Source organism: Epinephelus lanceolatus, chromosome 8, assembly GCF_041903045.1.
Source record: "Epinephelus lanceolatus isolate andai-2023 chromosome 8, ASM4190304v1, whole genome shotgun sequence".
NCBI classification, from domain to species: domain Eukaryota; kingdom Metazoa; phylum Chordata; class Actinopteri; order Perciformes; family Serranidae; genus Epinephelus; species Epinephelus lanceolatus.
This window is the reverse complement of record NC_135741.1, coordinates 44,924,249-44,944,661: the sequence shown is the minus strand read 5'-3', so window position 1 is coordinate 44,944,661 and position 20,413 is coordinate 44,924,249. Positions and strand designations below refer to the sequence as shown.

The window sequence follows — 20,413 nt, the reverse complement described above, 5'->3', positions numbered from 1 at the left end:
TTTACAGTGATTAAACTGTGGCTTGCTCTCTGGCATCCTCCTCACTGTTGGGGAAGCTGTGCCTCTGCACTCCCATATGTATCCACCTTATTCCTAGCCCCCATGATCCCTTGTGCAAATTATGTGTGCGCCTTCCAGCACTGTACTGAAGCTGTCAATTTCCAATGGTATACTGGTTCAGGTATATAATTTGTCTGAAGCCGATGCTGTTTATGTGTTAATGATAATTAATGATAATTTAATGATATAGATATAGATATTCCATCCAGAGTTAGTTTAGATAACGTAATAAATAAACAGGGGGAAATGTTGGTGGAATTTTTGAGGGACTCCAAATGTTGTGTATTAAATGCACGGATACCTGGTAAAAACAATTATACCTCAATATCAGTAAAAGGGAGAGCTGTGGTTGATTATTTGATAACTCCACATCACTGTTTAAATACCTGCATTGAGCTAAATATCTATAGTCCAAATGAGCTAATCGAAAGGGGGAGCACTAGGTGTCTTAACCTGCTAGGTGATAGGTGTAGAGCACCTGATCACTCGTTGTTGGCTCTGACTTTTTATGCAAGTGGGGGGTTTGTTACAGATACAAGTTCAGCCAGTGACCAAAATAGACAATATCCTCCAAAGAGTATAAGAAATGCCTCCCCTCATCTCTTCTCCAGTAGGTGTAAAACAGTTTTTACCCAATTCATAGGCAAACTGTCTCAAGTACATTAAGAAATTAACAAAAAGAAATTGAGGAATGGTATGATGAATTTTGTGAGCATATGTGTACTGTGCCTGAAGTTTGTAGTAGGTCAATTCCTGGGAGGAAAGGTGGATGTGTAAGGAAACCCAAACCTTATTGGAATGAACAATAGAAAACACTGTGGAAGGAGATGAGGGCGGCGGAAAAAAGTTTTCTAAGATGTGATAGTTTGAATATGAGGGAAAAACAGCAGTTAAAAAATGATTTTAAAATTAGACAACAAACTTTTGATAAAAAAACTGCGGGCCTGAAAAAGAAACACAGCCATGCGTTGTTTTCTGGGTGTGTATAAATTGGCTGAGCAGGTAAAGAAAAGGCTCGCACACTGCAGGGCTCCTCTTCAGTGCAATTTATTCACAGAGTAAAATGACGACGTTTCAAGCTACCGCTCTTCATCAGGTCATACAGGACAATGGGAGATGCGAGGACCCTCTTGTTTTTGGTGCGTTTATTATTAGGGACCGCGGCTGAAGGCTAGCGCTAGCTAGCTCACCGTCTTCTCAGCTGTTACTGCTGCTGTTCTGACGTGATCACGCATGGGAGACCGTCTCCTCCACATGCCCACGGCCGAGCAGACTGTATGAAATGGTCTCAGTTGTTCACGGACGGTGAGCTATTGTTCCGCCGTGAACACGCAGAGAGGACGGCATGAAATGGTCTGTTATTCACGGCCAGTGAGCTACGTTAATTAATTAGCATGTTGTGCTAAAGGACAGTGTGTTAGATGCCCAGGAGCACCTTGGCAGTCAAACGACTTCCTTTGTGTTGGTATACATGTAACTACGTGTGTAGTGTTAGCTGCTGGCATGAGAGACCCAATCTGAGAGTACCAAAACGTTATCTGCAGTAAAGCAATCACTACTTTGTTTTGGAGCCGGAGACAGGGGTTACCTGCCACATGTCTGCTGTGCTGTGCTACGATTAACGTTAGTTATATGCAGGCACAGACACAGAAAAGTTGCTTCGCAAATGTGTATTGCTCACTTACTAAATCTAATGTGAAATGAGGGATTTGCATGGGTTTGCTCGGATTATGATTTGCCAGATTTTGCCTTATCAAATTGATTTTTTAATCATCATTTCTGTCTACATAGCTTTGTTTCATGTAACATGAGAAAACAGACACATAACATATTACTTCCTTTTGTGTTTAGCCAAGCACATCTGTACAGCAGCCTGTGGTGCATCATGTTGCCTGTCAGACAGACCAACCAGTGACATGCACAGTTGGCACACAGCTTTCCATGAGAACTCTCCAGCCTCACTTCAGAAGCACAGGTTTGTTGAACAAAAGCATATGATGTAATGTTAGTCACTATGTTACTCTAATATGTAATTTTTGTTTTACTCTGTTACGAATATGGATTGGCTAATGAAAATTCTGTTTTCATCTATCAAAGGCACACAGAAATCAGTCTCCTGTGCTGATGTTGGAGTTGGCACCTCAACCATTGCCTTCTCAACTTCTCAACCATTCTTATCATCAACCCCAATAAAGAGACCACGCAAAAGGGCTCGCTTGGAACTGGAGGAGGAGGAAGAGGAGAATCCATTGGAGGGCAGTTCATCCATGGACATTCCCGACCCCAAGGATTCTTTGTATGATCCTGAGGACTCTGTCACAGTTTTGTCTGAGTCAGCAGATGGGACGTTAGTAAATAACCTCAGAATTTACTTTTTTTTTTCTTTTTTTTTTTTTACATTATTTGTCTCAAGTAGTATGGGAGTTACTAATTTATCTTTGCAATTTTTGTTTTTCTACTAGACTGGAGCCTTCCTGCCCTGTTCATAAGACACCAACATATATTGTCTATGAAAAGTGTCTGATGAAGCTGTTTGAGGTGTGCCCTGTCTGTCAGCGTGTTTCAGACGTGCAGACAAGAAGGATAGGCACGTTCCTCTCTGTAGAACAGACATGCCCACATTGTCAGTTGTTCAGAAAATGGAACAGCCAGCCAATTCTGGGAAGCACACCTGCAGGAAACCTCCAGCTTTCAGCTGCAGTATACACCACAGGTGCATCTTTCTTCAAATTTGAAAAGGTAATGGATTAAGACTTCACTATGTAAATTTATTAGTTTTGCATATCATATTGCTATTGATGTTGTATAGAGCAGTACTTATGACACATCTTGTCTGTCTGTCCTCAGATCTTCCGGGCAATGCAGCTGAAGATGTTTCAGTATGACACTTTTCGCCGTCATGCACGGACGTACATAGAGCCTGCCATCATACACACGTGGAAGACTGTGCAGGACACCATGATGGAGCAGCTTAGTCAGCAGGAGAGTGTTATCCTAGGTGGCGACCTAAGGGCTGACTCACCAGGTATACAAGATTCTCTGATACATTTTACTCTAATTTTTTTGTTTAGAAAAGTGGTTACTATGAAGTACAACAAAGTGATATGTAAAATGTAATTTTTGTGAAATGATGCATTTATTTTTGAAGGGCACTCTGCCAAGTTTGGCAGTTACTCAATGATGGACCTGAGGAGCAACACTATTATTGAGATACAGCTGGTTCAGGTGAGTTCAAAGGTGTGATCTGTATTCAAGTTAACTAATCTGTGTTTAACGAGTGCTTTTAAAAATCATTTTGTTTAATAGACTTTTATGTTCTGTTTTTGTGTTTATCTGATCAGAGCAACGAAGTTGGTGGAAGTTATCACATGGAGAAAGAAGGTCTGAAGAGGAGCCTTGCTCTCTTGGAGGCATGTGGTGTTGCATTGGACAGCATTGTCACAGACCGTCACCCTCAGATCCAGAAGTTCCTGAGGGAGGCCAAAGTGACACAGTGCTACGATGTCTGGCACATGGAAAAAGGTATTCGTTACTGTGTTTGTGTGTTAGAGGGTGAAAATCAGGATAAAATGCCCTTGCTCACAGGTCCACACACTATATTTTCCTAGTATCATAATTCTTAATGTGTTACATGGGTTAGGGTTAGGTATTTTGTTTTCAACATATACTGTTTATCTGAACGTGACTGAAATATTGTTTTATTAGGACTGTCCAAGAAACTGGTCAAGATAGCCCAGAACAAAGATTGCGCGAAGCTGAAGAAGTGGCTTCGCAGCATAAAGAACCATGTGTACTGGACAGCAGCCTCCTCGACGTCAGGGCCAGAGAGAGTGGCTAAGTGGACCTCCATTCTTAACCATGTCCAAGACATCCACACACATCAAAATCCTGCTTTCCCCCAGTGCTTGCATCCGCAGCGCACCTCAAGAGACAAGAGCAAATGGTTGACAGCAGGTAGATACACACACAAAATTGTGTGTAAAATGTGTTTTTTTTATATATCTAAAAGATGTTTAAACCATTTGAATTCATGTGTTTTGTTTTGTTTTCAGGAACACCAGCTTTCTGCAGGCTAGAAAAGGCATTGACTAATAAGAGAATTCTGAAAGATGTGGAAAAGCTCAGCCCTTACTATCAGACCTCATCGATGGAGGCATTTCACAGCGTCATTCTGTGGTTTGCACCCAAGAATGTTGTCTTCCCCTACCTTGGAATGTTATGCAGGTGAATAAAACATCACTATCTGTTTAGTTCATTATAGTTTAGTGTGCTTGCTATGATTTTTAAAGTACTATTTTTCCACCCAAGAAAATACTGACCGACCACAGGCAACATCTATAAGTGGAGAGCTGCTGAACAGAGTCAACTTCCCCAAATCTAAACATGGAGAATGCACCGCAAAGCCTGTGAAAGCAGAGCCAACATTCCGTAAGTTTTAAAATCTTTTATTTGAACCCAACAAATTAAAATAAACATGGACACACAGGCATAACACAAAAGGTTGAAAATAAACACAAACAAATAAAATCTGAATTCTTTTTAGATGGTTTTCAAAATAAATAATCAATAAGGAGAATGTATAAATTAGGAGAAATAAGAAGAGACATTTTACAACACTGCAGCACAAGGCTTTTTGGTTCTAGTTCAGTTTTCTTGTAAATATTAATTTTTGTTTATTGCACTGCAGACTACGTTGATGCACTGTTGGACCTTATCTTCGAGAAGGTTTTCCAGGACCCTGCCCCATATGTGAACGAGGTGCTGAAACTTACAATCCCTGAAGACCTCTCTGCTCAGTATGAAAGACTTGACAAGCTGGACGTTATAGCCGGTTACGTGTCAAGGTTCAACCAAGGACAGTTCTGAACCCAACATACTGTCCTTCTGCGTCAGGGAACTCTGCACGAATCCTCAGCACCACGCAGGCAGGCAGCACAACTCTCACTCTCCGCCCCAGAAAGCCCCAGCACCAGCTTACAAAGCTTCTGTAGGCTAGGTATCTATATTGGCTGGACACAATTCAATAGAAAGTCAGCACTGAATGTTCACATCCATGGCAACTGGCAAGTTCAACTGTTCCACTTCAGATATTTATTTTGTATGTCTACAAATGTTTCTTGCAATAAAACATCTTTACTAACTGTTCTGTGTGTTTTCATTGTTTGATATGTAGTTGTGTTACCATGTTACCATGTAAAAAAATAGTAAAGATAAACTATAAGCAATGTAAGATAGGGAAAGCAGTTATGTACTTTTCATCATAACACTTTTGCAATAAATTAATAGTATTTATAGGACTAAAAGCTTACTGCACTACTCCCCTCAGACGTAATGGTCCATAGTCTGCCCAATAAATGTTCAGTGCATTCTGCAGTGAAAATACATTCAGGCAGACAGGTTCTAGGCCAGGATGGTCCACCATGCATGATGGTGGCTCAGGAAGCTGCTGTAGTCTTCGTGTAACCTAGAAATTATGAAAGGTAAGTGAGTGACAATGGATAACAGAAAAGAGAGACTGTAAAATGACAACCACGTTTGCCCGGAGTTCACACTTACTTGTGGTATTTCCATACAGCAGATATTCTCGGGCTCTGTAGGCATTTGTTCACAATTGCCACAGGAACACCTGTTTTTAAACAGAATTTGTGTTATTCATTGGAAACTACATAGTTAATCAATCACGTTGCATTGTTTCTTTTGTAATATTTATTTAAAGTTTATAAACTGTTGGAACCGGTTCAAAAACAATACTGCTGGCAGAGAGGTGATGGGAGGCAACTGGCTCATTGAAAACTACAGTTGTTGAAAATTGTGGCAGTAGCTATTTACAGGTCGTCACTGCAAATAAGAGCAGGTTCTCAACAGACTTACCTGGCTACATAAAGGTAAATTAAAATACATAAATAAATAATATGGGGTTATGCTTTTCTCTAGTAGTTTCTCTAGAGTGCTCAATTGCATCCGTGTTACTGCAAGTGAACAGCAGTAAACGCCAGCCGAGGTTTGGCGAAGCTTTATGATGCAAACACTCAAGGCAGGAGAAGGGGGTTGTGATCTGTAACAACATGGGAAGACGGCCACTAAGCCAGGAAAACTTTCGTTAGTCTATGCAGTAACATAAAAGTAATGTCGAGGTAACAAACTTAACTACTAACCACTGAGAAACATCCATGTTCATTCTTGGCTGCTGACTTTCTTCTGGAGCGTCTTGTTGTTCAGGGTCGGACTCTGGCTCGAACACGTACGGTTGCACCGCAATCTGTTGTCCGGCAGCCATTTCTTCCACAAACTCAGCCGTTGCCATGGTCACACGGTGCCAGCCTCATGTCTTCCACAGGCAGGAAAAGGTGGGCGGTGCAAATACCGTCTCTGGGCGGCGCACGCAGTAGCTCATTAGTATTTAAAGGGAAAGGCACTGAAACCGGCTATCTGGAGCAGGGCTGTGAAACTGGTGTTTCAAGAACCCTGCTGCGCTCAATCCTTCAGCTTTTTCGACCAAAGCACGTTACTAACATACCATTGAGACATCAGGGAACCTTGTCAGGAAGCAGAAATGAGCATAATATGTCACCTTTAAAAGAACATCTCCTCCTACACCGTTCATTGTATCGGCTTTAAAGACGCACACATGCCATCTCAACTGCTACTAAACAGATCTTCTGTATAACTTTATCTCTCTCATCATCACATTATTTTCATGATTGGACCAACGGTTTGGGAATGGCAAGAACTTCTTCGAGGAGTTAAATCTCCACTAAAACAGGTCTCTCTGTGTTCTGTGTGTCTCTCTCTGCTCTTCTGCCAGGGGCACCTACTTCATCACCATGGCAACCGCTGTCACACACAAACTCACAGAAACATGATGTGTGTGTGAGTCTACATCTTACATGCAGACATGACAGGGGCACAATCTCCATTTTAACCCTTTAGGTGCCAGAGTTTATTGAGGAAAATGTTCCATTTTCATTTCAATGTTTCAAAAGGCTGTGGCTTGAAAGTGGTGAGAGATAAAGGCATACTGTAAATGAGAAAAATATTCATCATGACCCAAAGTTTGTCACTGGAGTAAATTCACTCATCTAATTTGCATATTGTGACATCACTTATCCATACCTACAGCTACAGAAAGCATTCAAACAGGTGTTTGATATTTCTAAATAATTCACAGTGACGACATAAGCTGGGGGCCGAAACGGGCGCGAGTGCGAGGTCCCGCCAAACGCTGCTTGCAGCTTTAAATTTTTTTTTTCTTCCGCCAATATGATCGCATTTTTCACTGCCTGAACATATCCCAAAACTCACCAAATTTGGAATATAAGTCACCCCTGGCGAAAAATTTTATAATCTATTGTCATCCTGAATTTCCACCACTAGGTGGCACTATTATTAAGAAAAGTGCATTTTGGCTCATAACTCCCATACACTTTTTCCCCACAAATTCGCAAAATGTCGTAAATCTACTTTTTCGAACTCCTCCCAGGCAATTTCACCGATTGGCATGAAACTTTGCACACAGCATCTGTGGACCCTCCCGACAAAAAGTTATTAAAAGAATTTTGATATTCCAAAGAATACTCAAGTTATTAAATAACAACTTCCTGCAGATTTTGTTCTAAACAGGAAGTGCTGCATAGCTCCACATTGGTGTATCTGAATGACATGAAACTCAGCTTACCACTTCCCCATGAGCCCCTGAGGCTCTGTGCAAAGTTTCGGGTGATGACCACAAGGTGGCGCTCTTTAAATTGAAGTATTTTATACCTCAACATCGGTTGGGCGGATTAACACGAAACTTGGTATAATTATTGTCAATGCCCTCCTGAGGATATGTGACGAAGGACTTATCAATCCACCACTAGGTGGCGCTCTGGTGGCCGTCTAATTTAATATTTGGCACTGTGCCAACACCATAACACTCATGGAAATAAAATTGATAGGGGTGGTACAGACTGGCCCCTGTAACTCACACAACAAAAATGACCAGCAGGTGGCGCTATTTTCAATGCAAAAGCGTTTTTGGCTAATAACTCCCACATAATATGTGGCACATTGTTAAACCTTCTATTTACGTGTTCTCTGAATTTAGCTGAATTGTGTGATGTAAGCCATGCCCACTTTTGTAGTAACTTTCCATTCGCTAAATTGCCACAAATGAAAAACGTACTTTTACGAACTCCTCCTAGGCGATTTGACTGATTTGCACCAAACTTTGCATGGAGCATCTATGGACCCTCCTGACAAAAAGTTGTTAAAAGAATTTTGATCGTCCAAAAAACGCCCAAAATATAAAACAACAAATTCCTGCACATTGTTTTCAAAACAGACAGTCTTTCATATCTTGACCAAATACAGTCGGATTACCACAATACTTATGCTGATTGTTTTCCATGGCCCGATGAGGGTTTGTGCAAAATTCGGTGCAAATCGGCCAATAGGTGGTGCTCTGGTGGCAGTCTAATTAGTGTGAACGGAAGTAAATTGGAAAATCTTCAAATCCTCTTCAAAACTCATTGACTTTCAACCTCTTCTTGTCCCTCATACTTTGAGCTAGAGACACCATGTCAACTTTTAAAGAGTCAGAAGACCTTGAACTATTGGGCATGTATTCAGCTTCTACTTTTTGGAAAAATACATACGTGGGTTGGGTGCCTACCTGTATACTGGATATGTAAGTAAGAGATAACATTTATTTTTTTATTTATTACAGCTGACAAGACATCGAGGTGCACGCCCCCCAACGGCAGCATGCCCCGACGCGCGTGGACTGCGAGGGCCCGTTCATCGCTGCTTGCAGCTTTAATTATTATTATTTTTCATGCAAATGAATTGCCTTTTTGGGAGGCTTAACATACCCGAAAACTCATGAAACTTTGCAGATATATCAGAACTGGTGAAAAATTTGATATTTTAAGGGTCTCATGTGCGGGTTCCAAAAAATGGCTCAGGAGTCCCCCCTACAAAAGTTTGAGGAAACAGCCCCTGAAGCTAGTTTAACGTACATGTATGAAACTTGGCAGGCTCATGTAACCTTCCGAGACGTACAAAAAAGCCTCTTGGAGGCATGCTCTAAACCCAACAGGAAGTCAGCCATTTTGAATTAACTGTGCAATTTTGGTGCATTTTTGGCCATTTCCAGGGGTCATAAATGAACGAACTAGTCCCAGCGATTTCATCCAATTAACTTCAAACCTTGGTCTGTCCCACCCCAAGACGTTGAAGATGAAAAGTTATCAAAAGCTTGAGTTTTCGTCAATGAGTGTGACCGTGGGATGGTGTCAAAGTTAGGGGTCTCTCCACTAAACAGGAAGTAGTTTATAACTCCGGCATACATGGTCCAATCTTGCCCAAACTTCACAGGATTGATGACAGTCCCGTCCTGAACACATCTACATGTCAATAATTAGAGATAAATACAGCGCCCCCTACTGGCAATGGTAAATGTCATGTTTTAGACTTTAATGTACATCTCCTGCAGAATTGACCAGATCCACTTCAAACTTGGTGAAAAAAGCCATAAGACGTTGATGCTGCTTTATTGTGGAAACTATGAGTTTTCGTCGAAGGGTGTGGCCATGGCCTGGCGTCGAACTTTGATGTTTCGCCATGATGATAAACGTTGCTGTAACTTGACTCCACGTGGGAATATCTTGCCAAAACTTCACACATATGATGACAATCCAGCCCTGAACACATCTACAGAGGAATTTTGAATCACCGCCATAGCGCCACCTAGTGGCAACAGAAAGTTACTTTATACATTCTTTGATGTCCCTCTTCTAGCAGGTTAATCAGACCCACCTCAAACTTGCTGATCTAAGTCCTTAGTCATTGATGATACTTAAAATGAAGCTTTTGAGTTTTCATCAAACGCTGTCACCATGGTGCTGCCTTGTTCACCATCAAACACGATGTTGTTTTGAAGGGACAAGGGTGCTTGAAAACTCACCAAACGTGGCAGACACATCACAGGTTGCAAGTACTGTTGTCTGATGTGATTTTTGTGCTTTGATGCACCAAGATGGCTCAACAGCGCCCCCTAGAATATTTCAATTAAGCAGCCCCCAAAGCTGGTTTGACCTGCAAGTATGAAACTTGGTAGGCACCTGTAACACTCTATCATGTATAAAAAAGCCTCTGGAGCCATGCTCCAAACCCAACAGGAAGTCTGCCATTTTGAATTTACTTGTGCCACTTTTGTGCGTTTTTGCCCATTTCCAGGGCTTGTAAATTAACAAACTTGTCCTACAGATTTAATCACATTGGCTCCAAACTTGATGTATGTAAGCGTGACTATGTTGTGACCAAAAGTTATCACAGGATTTGCCCAATGTTGAATGGCACGCCCGCTGCCGAGTGTTGAATCTTGAGGTCTCGCCATGAAAAATGAAAATTGGTGTAGCTTTGGCATAAATGGTCCAATCTCCACCAAACTTCACGATTCATATTAGTCCTGCCCTGAACACATTTTCATTACCATATTTCCTGATAATCATAGCGCCACCTAGTGTCGAAAGGAAGTACTTTTTATCAGACACTTATCTTTGGATTAACCTGAAATTTCAATGCTGTTGTCCATATTTGATGTTCACAAACATATCATTAGTGTCTACATGTGCTACCGAGGGTTTAATTTTGATGTCTCGCCATGAAAAACGACAGTGTTGTAACTTTGGCATAAATGGTCCGATATGCACCACACTTCACATGATTCATATTAGTCCTGCCCTGAAAACATTTATATTACCATATTTCCTGATACTCATAGTGCCACCTAGTGGTGACAGGAAACAGATCTCATCAAACACTTATCTTTCGATTTATCTAAAAAGTTACATGCTGTGGTGTGTATTTGATGTATAAAAACATGTTGTATAATTAATGTGCTCTCCAACTCTCTCTAGTGGAAAGAGGAAGTGATACAAAATGTGTAATATGTCATTCCAGCACTGTATCAAGGATATACCAAGTCACTCCTGCATGCGATGTCGAACTTTGACAGAAATGAACTGACATGTCCGAAGGCATCCTGACTTCCGGAAAAACTGACTTCCGGTATGGACTTCCGGTATGTATACAACTTCAGGTATGGACTTCTGGTATGGACTGGATATATGGCGATGCCCTTGTCCGCCATCTTGCCTGCAGTTGGGTACCCTTGTTAATTAGGGCCCAAACACGCTGTGAGAGGACCTTATTGAAACTGAAGGAATTCTTCTCCTCCTTCTTCTTCTTCTTCTCCTTCTTCTGACAAATAAATTGCCTTTTTGGGAGGCTTAACATATCCCAAAACTCATGAAACTTTGCGGATGTATCAGAACTGGTGAAAAATATGATATTTTAAGGGTTTTGTGCTCGGATGAAAAAAAAAAAATCCCTCAGTAGCGCCCCCTACAAAAGTTTGAGGAAACAGCCCCCGAAGCTAGTTTAACCCAAGAGTATGAAACTTGGTAGGCTTATGTAACACTCCGAGACGTACAAAAAAGCCTCTTGGAGGCATGCTCTAAACCCAACAGGAAGTCGGCCATTTTGAATTTACTGTGTAATTTTGGTGCATTTTTGGCCATTTCTAGGGGCCCTTAATTTTCGAACTCCTCCTAGAGACTTCATCTGATCGACTTCAAACCTTGGTCTGTCCCACCCCAATGACTTGGACAAGAGTTTTCGTCAATGCGTGTGACTGTGTGATGGCGTCAAACTTGGGGGACTCGCCACGAAACAGGAAGTAAACAGGAAGTAGTTTATAACTCCGGCTTATATATATAAAACTTCCCCAAACTTCACAGGATTGATGACAGTCCCGCCCTGAATACATCTACATATCAATAATTAGTGAGTTGCGATGTTTCGCTATGATAAATGTTGCTGTAACTGTACTCCACGTGGGCATATCTTTCCAAAACTTCACACATATGATGACAGTCCAGCCCTGAAAACATCTATAGAGGAATTTTGAATCACCATCATAGCGTCTCCCACTGGCAACAGAAAGTCACTTAGTTCATTCTTTGCTGTCCGTCTTCTAGCAGCTTAATCAGTGGTACCTCAAATTTACTCATAAAAAGTCCTAAGACCTTGATGATAATCAAAAATTAGGCTCGAGTTTTCATCAAACGCTGTCACTGTGGCGCCATCTTATTTCCCATGAAACAGAAAGGTGTTTTTAAGGAGCAAGGGATGCTTGAAAACTCACCAAAGGTGGCACACACATCAGAGTTCCCAATTTGTATTGTCTGATGTGATTTTTGTGCTCTGATGTGCCAAGATGGCTCAACAGCGCCCCCTAGAAAATTTCAATGAAGCAGCCCCCGAAGCTTATTTGACGTGCATGTATGAAACTTGGTAGGCACCTGTAACAGTCCAAGAGGTACAAAAAAGCCTCTTGGAGCCATGCTCCAAACTCAACAGGAAGTCCGCCATTTTGAATTTACTTGTTTACTTTTGTGCATTTTTGCCCATTTCCAGGGCTCGCCAATTAAAGAGCTAGTCCTAGAAATTTTATCAGATCTACTTCAAACCTTGGTCTGTCCCACCCCAAGACCTTGAAGAAGAAAAGTTATAATAAGCTTGAGTTTTCATCAAACCGTGTGACCATGGCAAGACGTTTAACTTCCATGTGTCGCCATGAACAGGAAGTGTTTTTTAACTCCAGCATACATAGTCCAATCTTCACCAAACTTCACAGGATTGATGACGGCCCCGTCCTGAACAGATCTATATGCCAATTCTCAGCAAAAAGTACAGCGCCACCTAGCGGCAACAGGAAGTACGTCTTTTCAGACACTTATTTTTTTTATTTATCTGACATTTCCATGATGTGGTATATATTTCATGTATAGGAACATGACATATCGTTAATACCTTTTCCAACTCCCTCTAGTGGCAAGAGGAAGTGGTACAAAATGTGAAATAGTCATTCCCTGACTGAATGAAGGATATGCCATCTCACCCCTGCTTGTGCTGTCTGACCTTGACGGACATGAACTGACGCGTCAGCCGGCATCCTGCCATCATCCCCGAGTTGCGCAGAGGTGCGAGGTCCCGTTTATCACTGCTTGCAGCTTTAATTAATTTTGTTATTGTAAATGTAAACTTTATTTATTCACAAAGAGAAGTTACCTAAGTCAACTCCTGAATTCTTATATTTTCTGCTAGAATTTAAGACTCTTTTCAAGTAGTTCAGTTTATTAAAAACAAAACTAAAGTAATGCCAGGCTTCTGGAAAGTGCAGATTTTGTTGTTTTGTTTGTTTTGTTCAGAGGAACTGAGCAGTATTGAAAGGAAGAGAGAGCAGGCACGTGTGTCTCTGGAGAGCAGAGCTCAGTAAATGTTACAGGGCAGAAGCCCAGCTGAGCAAGTCATCTGTAGCACTCAAAACCGGAGGGTGGGTGCCGTTCGCATGCCATTTAGGGCTGCCAGCGGTGAAGATAGACACGGGGTTGTAGGGCAAGGTGAGGTAGAGCTCATGTAGCGATAGCGGGGATCTGTAGGAGTGCCTTTGTTCGCTCTCCAGCCTAGTGAAGAGGCTCTCCTGCTGTCTGTGGAGACACCTCGCTGCGCTGGAGCGGCGGTCTCCCCCACAGCTGACTGATTGAGACTGGACCAGTGCCAAGCTGAGACCCTGGGGGAGGGTGAGCTTTTTTAATGACAAAATTCTAACTATCAGAGGCAAAATTCATGATCTCCTGTCCTCAGATAGTACCTATCATAGGCAGAGTTTGCGGGGAGACAGGCGGGGCACTGCCCCCCCTAGTGGCTGAAATATGTCACGACATTGAGTCTAAAATATGGCCAATAAAAATCTTTCTTTTTTTAAAATGTACAAATATTTTAAATAATGCAATAAAACAAAACAATTGCATAAAATAAATATGAATCTTATTATGTTATATTTTGTAATAAATTCATTTTTGAGCAGTTATGTGACTTGGCGTTGTGACGTTAGAGACGGTTTCCGTTTCCCTCTCATTTTGGCATTGATTCAGCTAGCTAGCTGTCCTTCAGTTAAAGGGCCAGTGTGTAAAATGGGTTGAAAACAGTGACATCAGTGGTCAAATTCTAGATTGCAGAGCTCACTCACTCACCCCTCCCGTCAGGTAAATGACGGTGGCCTCGTAGGGACAAATAGTCTTGCGCACGAGTTTTTCAGGAGTAGGTCTATCTAGCGACAAGGTGAATATTTATTTAGAAATCTAAACCATGTTACGATATTGTAATGAATCCCTCACGAGCAGGAGACCAGAGGAGCGTTCGGGAAAAAGGCTCCAAAAACTCCGGTAACACTCCAGGGGGTAAAAGACTCCGTCCCAAACTCTGACTCTTCTAGTGTAACAGACACACTTCATACACACATACTCGTTTACCATACCAAGTGGGGACCCCCTCCCCTCTCTGCTCCACCAATCTCCAGCCCGCACACTGACTGACAGCGTAGCCGGGAAACAGAGCTCAGCTGTTTATTTAGCCTAGCAATATCTCCGGACTATAGTAGCTGCAATGGACGACTTTGAATGCAATTTTGAAGAGTTTCTTGTAGTGGACACAGACCCAGAGCCATACCTGTTTGAGGCGGAGCATACAGATGAGGAACTCCATGTGTTTGATGCTGAGCGGGTGAGAAGAGAGGCTGAATACACAGAATGGGATTCGGTGCTACCATCGTTGGGGAGATATATCATCAGGAGGAAAAGCGCCGCAGAGAGTGCATCACAAGGAGTGAAGTTGCGTCTTCTTTTCCTCGCAGATGTCGGTTTGGGTTCATTCTCTCCTGTGGCGTGGTAAGTGTGGTCCATTCACAAACTTTATAACTAAAAAAACTTTTCACTACTCTCTATCGACGAACTACTAACACTCTCTGCTGTTTCCTCCTCTTTCTTCCTTCCTTCCACTGTCTTCGTTGGTTCATTTATACACGCGAAACGCGTTCTCTGGCTGGCTGGATTGTCCGCTCAGGCTGCCTTACATACATGGTGGCGCAAGATGGCGACCTCTCTAAAGCAAGGCCCTTGCTATATATGTATATATATAAAAGCATAATTATAAGGCTACGAAAACCAAACGAATTTTATTTTATAGCGATTATACACTTGTATAAACATATTAATGAGTAGAATATTCAGATTCAGATTCAGATTGACAATAAACCATGCCAAATATTACATACTGGCCCTTTAAGAATGAGCAAAAATGGACATTTGGTGATTTTTAAAACGTCCACTTTCAACTAAGACTTCAACTACAGTTGAACAAGAGCCGCCTGGGCCTACATGTGAAGATCCGGGCCTGGAAACACCCGAGAGAAGCTCTGGAATAGCAAGCCTAGCTAACTACACCTCACATCTCGCTCCAGGGCCACCGTCGAGCTGGTTAGCCACCGTGACCACAACAGAGCCACCACCGGGGCCATCAGTGGGTAACATTAATGATGATCTTGGTGAAAAGCACTGCTGTCCCAGCAATAAACTGGACAAACATGCAAACTCTCTGGCGCATCTGAACTGCATGGTTAAATGGGATAACTTTAAACAGAGTGCATCTTCAGGATCTATAGCGGCCAAACTGTCTGAGAGCCATAACGCTGCTGTTGAGAAGAACAGATCTTATCTGTGTAAAGTCGTGGATATTGTGAGGCTACTGTCTAAACTCGAATTGCCTTTCCGTGGACACAGGGAGGGAAACGAGTCAGAATCGTGGGGGAATTATCTTGAGGTTTGCGGCTTCTTCTCGAAGTATGATTCTGACTTTAAAAGTATGCGGTCAAATTATTTCAACGCTACAAGTCCAGATTTCCAGAACGAAGTAATTGACATATGTGCAAACTTGGTTCATGCAGAAATTGCACAGAAAGTACAGGACACTGGCTTTTTTTCTATAATTGCAGATGAGGCCAGGTCATCCAAAACTGAACAACTGTCAGTTTGTTTAAGATATGCAGAGCAGCTTGAAATCAAGGAGCGTTTTTTGATTTTTGTTGATTGCTCAGCATCTCGGAATGCAGCTGGGATTGTGGAAGCCATAAACAAAGGACTGGAGATGTGTGGACTGAAAAACATCCCAATTGTTGCCCAGAGTTACGATGGTGCCTCTGTAATGTCTGGTCAGGTTTCTGGTGTGCAGCAGAGCATCAAAGAGATGTATCCATACGCAGCATACATACACTGCTTGGCGCACAAACTAAATCTGGTGCTTGTGGATTGCTGCACTGTCAACCGTAGCGTGAAAACATTCCTGAACGTCATTGGCAAACTGTACTCTGTATTTGCAGAGTCGTCAAACCATCATCGCTTTATTGAAGTCCACAATTCGCTGAATATGAAACAAACTGAAATTGCGCAGCCCAGTGTGACGCGATGGGCCTGCAAGTGGCACTCTCTGCATGCAGTTAAAACGCACTACTCTGCAATTACAGGGTGTCTGAAAGAAATAAGTGATGAGGGAGACAAGTGGTCAGTGGAGGCCACCGGCCTTTATGAACACCTTACCAGATTGTCATTCATTGGTGCAGTCCTCCAACATCACACTCTCCGAAGCAGCGGCGCTTACCAACAATCTGAGAGCTCACTTCGTATCTCAGAGACAGGCTGATAAGTGGAGCAATGCATGGAGATCAGTGAAGCAGTTCTGCCGGGACAACAACGTCTCTGTACCCGAGGATGTGGACGTTGAGTGTCTCAGACTCCTGGTCCCCTTGAACCCAAAAGAAAACAGGCCACAAAACCCCCCACCTCCCTCGACAGTTTCCTGATCACAACTACTTTGGGCCAAAGAGAAACTGATGAAAATGCTGCGCAAATGTCATAGAGTGAGACACCTGGATTCCAGCAGCACCTGTATCTCCCAGTGCTGGATACCATCATCAACGAACTGGACAGACAATTCATGGGAGAGGCCGTTGAACTCGCACGGGCCTGTGCAGCAGTGTTCAGATGTGACAAAAATGGAATCGAACCCCTCATATACAAAAGTACGCACGGCCTCTGAAAATTCACCCTCTCCTTGTTGGAGCAGAGATAGACCTTATTAAAGCCTCTGCTGTCGGACCTGTGTCACGTGAACATCTTCAAAAGACTGTGATAAAAGACAGCTATCCAAATCTGCACAAGATGCTCCAGTTGGCACTGACTCTGCCTGTTGGATCTGCCACCTCCGAGAGAAGCTTTTCTGCAATGAGAAGAATTCAGAACTGGCTACAGTCAACGATGGGAGAAGCAAGGTTTTCATCTCTTGCAGTTCTTCACATTGAGGACGACATAACAGCCAAGCTGTCACCTGAGAAGATTGTGGACATTTACGCAGCACGACAAAAAAGGCGTTTACTTCTACACTAGGTAAGACACATGCACTGTTAGACATTTCAGAGGGTTTTTGCAGTAACTTACTGGCAACACTGGGGGAGGGGACAGTGTGTCCACGGTGCCTCTAAAAATGCCAGTGGCTATAGTACTGTACACGGAGCTACACTGTCACCCCGCTCCAGCTTTGTGGCTACGGTAACCTGAGATTTACTCACACAGTCTGTATGCCGTCGGAACCATGACGATGTAGAAACAGAAAGAAAATTACCGGATAAAGCTCTGTATGCACTACGAGAACGGATTGTTTAAAAAGCTAACGTAGACTCACGGTGTTCCGGACACTTGGCACAGTAAAAGTCCCATAAGATATCAATGTGCAGATAGATACGCTTGATTGGTGTGTCTATCTCTGGGGGCAGGTCTTACACGCATACCAAAGTTTGATTGACACATTTTGGGCCAATCATTTGGGAGAAATGTTGAAAAAACAGTCAGTAGTCACGCTGTCCGGATGACGGTGACTGCTCACAGTAATCCGGACAGCTGGCAATTTCCACTCACGGTATTCCGGACAGGTCCGGAAAGTGGTGTTAATAACACAGTAATGTTAATATAAGTTAAATTTAATGTTATGGCTTGAAAAGTTAATAACGTTAAGTTACAAATATGTGTAAATAACTTTAAAACAGCCATTTTAAGAGTGAGATGATGTGTGTGTCTTGCTCGGTCTTGCTGCAGTGATGCGCCGTTGGCGCTCATATTCATGTCAGACAAAGGGCCTCTGTAAATGTGTGTATCCCTTCAAAAGGTCAAAATATTGGTAAAACTAAGTCCTAAATATTCTATGACACCTTAAAGATGTTTATTTCATTTTGCTGATGGGTTATCATGTTTTAAAAGGGGTACTTTGCGGACATAAGCCTCTACCCCCCTGTAGTGTCCTGTCCGAAGACTCTCCCCTCCGGCCATTTCTGAGCATCATACGTGCACGTTGGAAACTCGCGTTGATTTCTCCCAAACGACAGCCCCCAGAAAGTGGAGACTGGTCAGAATCGAAAGAGGCGGAACCAAAGACGACACAGACATATATATTACTCATGACCTGGAAGTATTTATTCATTTATTTGCGGGTAAAGGTCAAGTGTCCGGAATACCGTGATGTCCGGAATATAGTGAGTCTACGTTAGGTGTGTTATACCGTTATCTCAGAAAACTTCAACCGCCTTAATCCCTTAAATATTTCCGTTTTATGCCATTTACATGACGACTCAAATAATCCAAAAACGCCAGTTTTCCGATAATAATCGTTGTATTAATGCGCATGTAAACTCACTTAACCAACAGTATTAATCAGCAGTAGCTACGTTTCTGTCACTGTTTAAATTAGCTAACGTTGTTAGTGTTAGCCTCAACCTGAGACTATGACAGACTACTCGGACTAATATTTAATCAGTTAATGCAGGGAATATTTATCACATAACAACGCTAACCATTTCCCTTTTATGCTTCTCCTTCTTACCTGCTTGCATCGTTGGTGGTCTCATGGATCCATGGGGGGGTCCTCTCAAACGGTGTACATCACTGAACTGGCTCCCTTGGTATATGTTGGTTCCACACACAACGAAAAAATGACGGGGTCTGGTAAAACGCAGTAAAACGCGCTAAAAGCAGCCGTTAAAAAAATACAGTATCATACATCATTTTTAAAAAACACAGTACAGTACTGATGTTCCCACTAAAACTTCCCATGATGCAATGCAAATTACATTAATTTACTACAAAGGGGATTTACAGTATTACACTGGCTAATATGTGGTAAATAACTGTTTATATTACAGATCTGTCTAACAGTGTGTTATTTAATATATGTAGGCTTATACTGTATATATTTACGACCATACTGTAACAATTGTTGCTGAGCATCATCTAATTGTGATAACAGGGTTTAACTTTATGGTTGGCTGCCAGTGTGCTTCAGCTGTGTGTGATCATGTGTGATGCTCTGTGTAGTTTGGCTTTATGTGTGTGTGTGCGCCCGCGCGCGTGAGAGCGCACACAGACAGGTGTGAGCACATTCCTTTGTATACAGTTTAACACGGAATTGGTTCATGGCGTACACTAAATGTTTTAAAAGGACACATGGAAAATGAAAGGCTAACAGTAGCCATAAAACAAATTGATATTTTAACAGACTTGAACTTCATGGTTGGCTGCCAGTGTGCTTCAGTTGTGTGCACTCATGTGTGATGTGCTGTGTAGTTTGGCTTTATGGCAGGCTTGGCACTGTTGTCTGTTGTCTGTTACTATGTGTCTATGTGTAATAGCCTATGTCACAGAATAGTTATATTGCACAGCATTCGGTGTGGGCAGCAAAGGAATGATTTCATTGTACAGAGAAATGCATTTCCTTACTGTGCACATGTCAGTTAACACTTTGAATCTTGAATCTAGTTGGACTGTGCCCTGATGTTAAAAATGTTTGCCCCCCTAAACTTCATAATTGCCTTAAAGACATAAAAACCTTGATGAGCACCAATTTCCTGATGTTAAATTCAGACAAAACTGAAGTTATTGTACTTGGCCCCAAACAACTCAGAGACTCTTTATCTGATGACATAGTTTCTCTAGATGGCATTGCTCTGGCCTCTAGCACTACCGTAAGAAACCTCGGAGTAATATTTGATCAGGATTTGTCTTTTAATTCTCATTTAAAACAAACCTCACGGACTGCATTTTTTCATCTGCGTAATATTGCGAAAATTAGGCCTATCTTGACCCGAAAAGATGCAGAAAAATTGGTCCACGCTTTTGTTACCTCAAGGCTGGATTATTGTAACTCTCTATTATCAGGTAAGTCTAGTAAGTCCTTAAAAACTCTCCAGCTAATTCAGAATGCAGCAGCGCGTGTAGTAACAGGAACTAAGAAACAAGATCATATTTCTCCTGTTTTAGCTTCTCTGCACTGGCTCCCTGTAAAATCCAGAATTGAATTTAAAATCCTACTGTTAACTTATAAAGCTCTAAATGGTCAAGCTCCGTCATATCTTAGAGAGCTCATAGTG

The 20,413-nt window shown here is 42.2% G+C and overlaps 2 protein-coding genes across 2 annotated transcripts; one reads left to right on the top strand and one right to left on the bottom strand.

Moving 5' to 3' along the window:
* Positions 1-2,206: 2,206 nt before the first annotated feature.
* On the top strand, positions 2,207-4,482 carry LOC117258798 (uncharacterized). The gene is made up of 7 exons (XM_033629937.2): positions 2,207-2,799; positions 2,908-3,085; positions 3,209-3,285; positions 3,402-3,582; positions 3,766-4,014; positions 4,113-4,284; positions 4,369-4,482. Exons 1-7 carry the CDS (start codon positions 2,584-2,586, stop codon positions 4,376-4,378), a joined length of 1,083 nt encoding a protein of 360 aa, XP_033485828.2. The 5' UTR covers positions 2,207-2,583; the 3' UTR covers positions 4,379-4,482.
* A 424-nt stretch (positions 4,483-4,906) lies between these two features.
* Positions 4,907-6,364, bottom strand: LOC144464202 (P2X purinoceptor 7-like). Its single transcript, XM_078170426.1, has 4 exons — positions 6,216-6,364; positions 5,617-5,686; positions 5,370-5,524; positions 4,907-5,069 (listed from the first exon to the last, which is right to left on the bottom strand). Exons 1-4 carry the CDS (start codon positions 6,362-6,364, stop codon positions 4,907-4,909), a joined length of 537 nt encoding a protein of 178 aa, XP_078026552.1.
* Between the last annotated feature and the right edge of the window lie 14,049 nt (positions 6,365-20,413).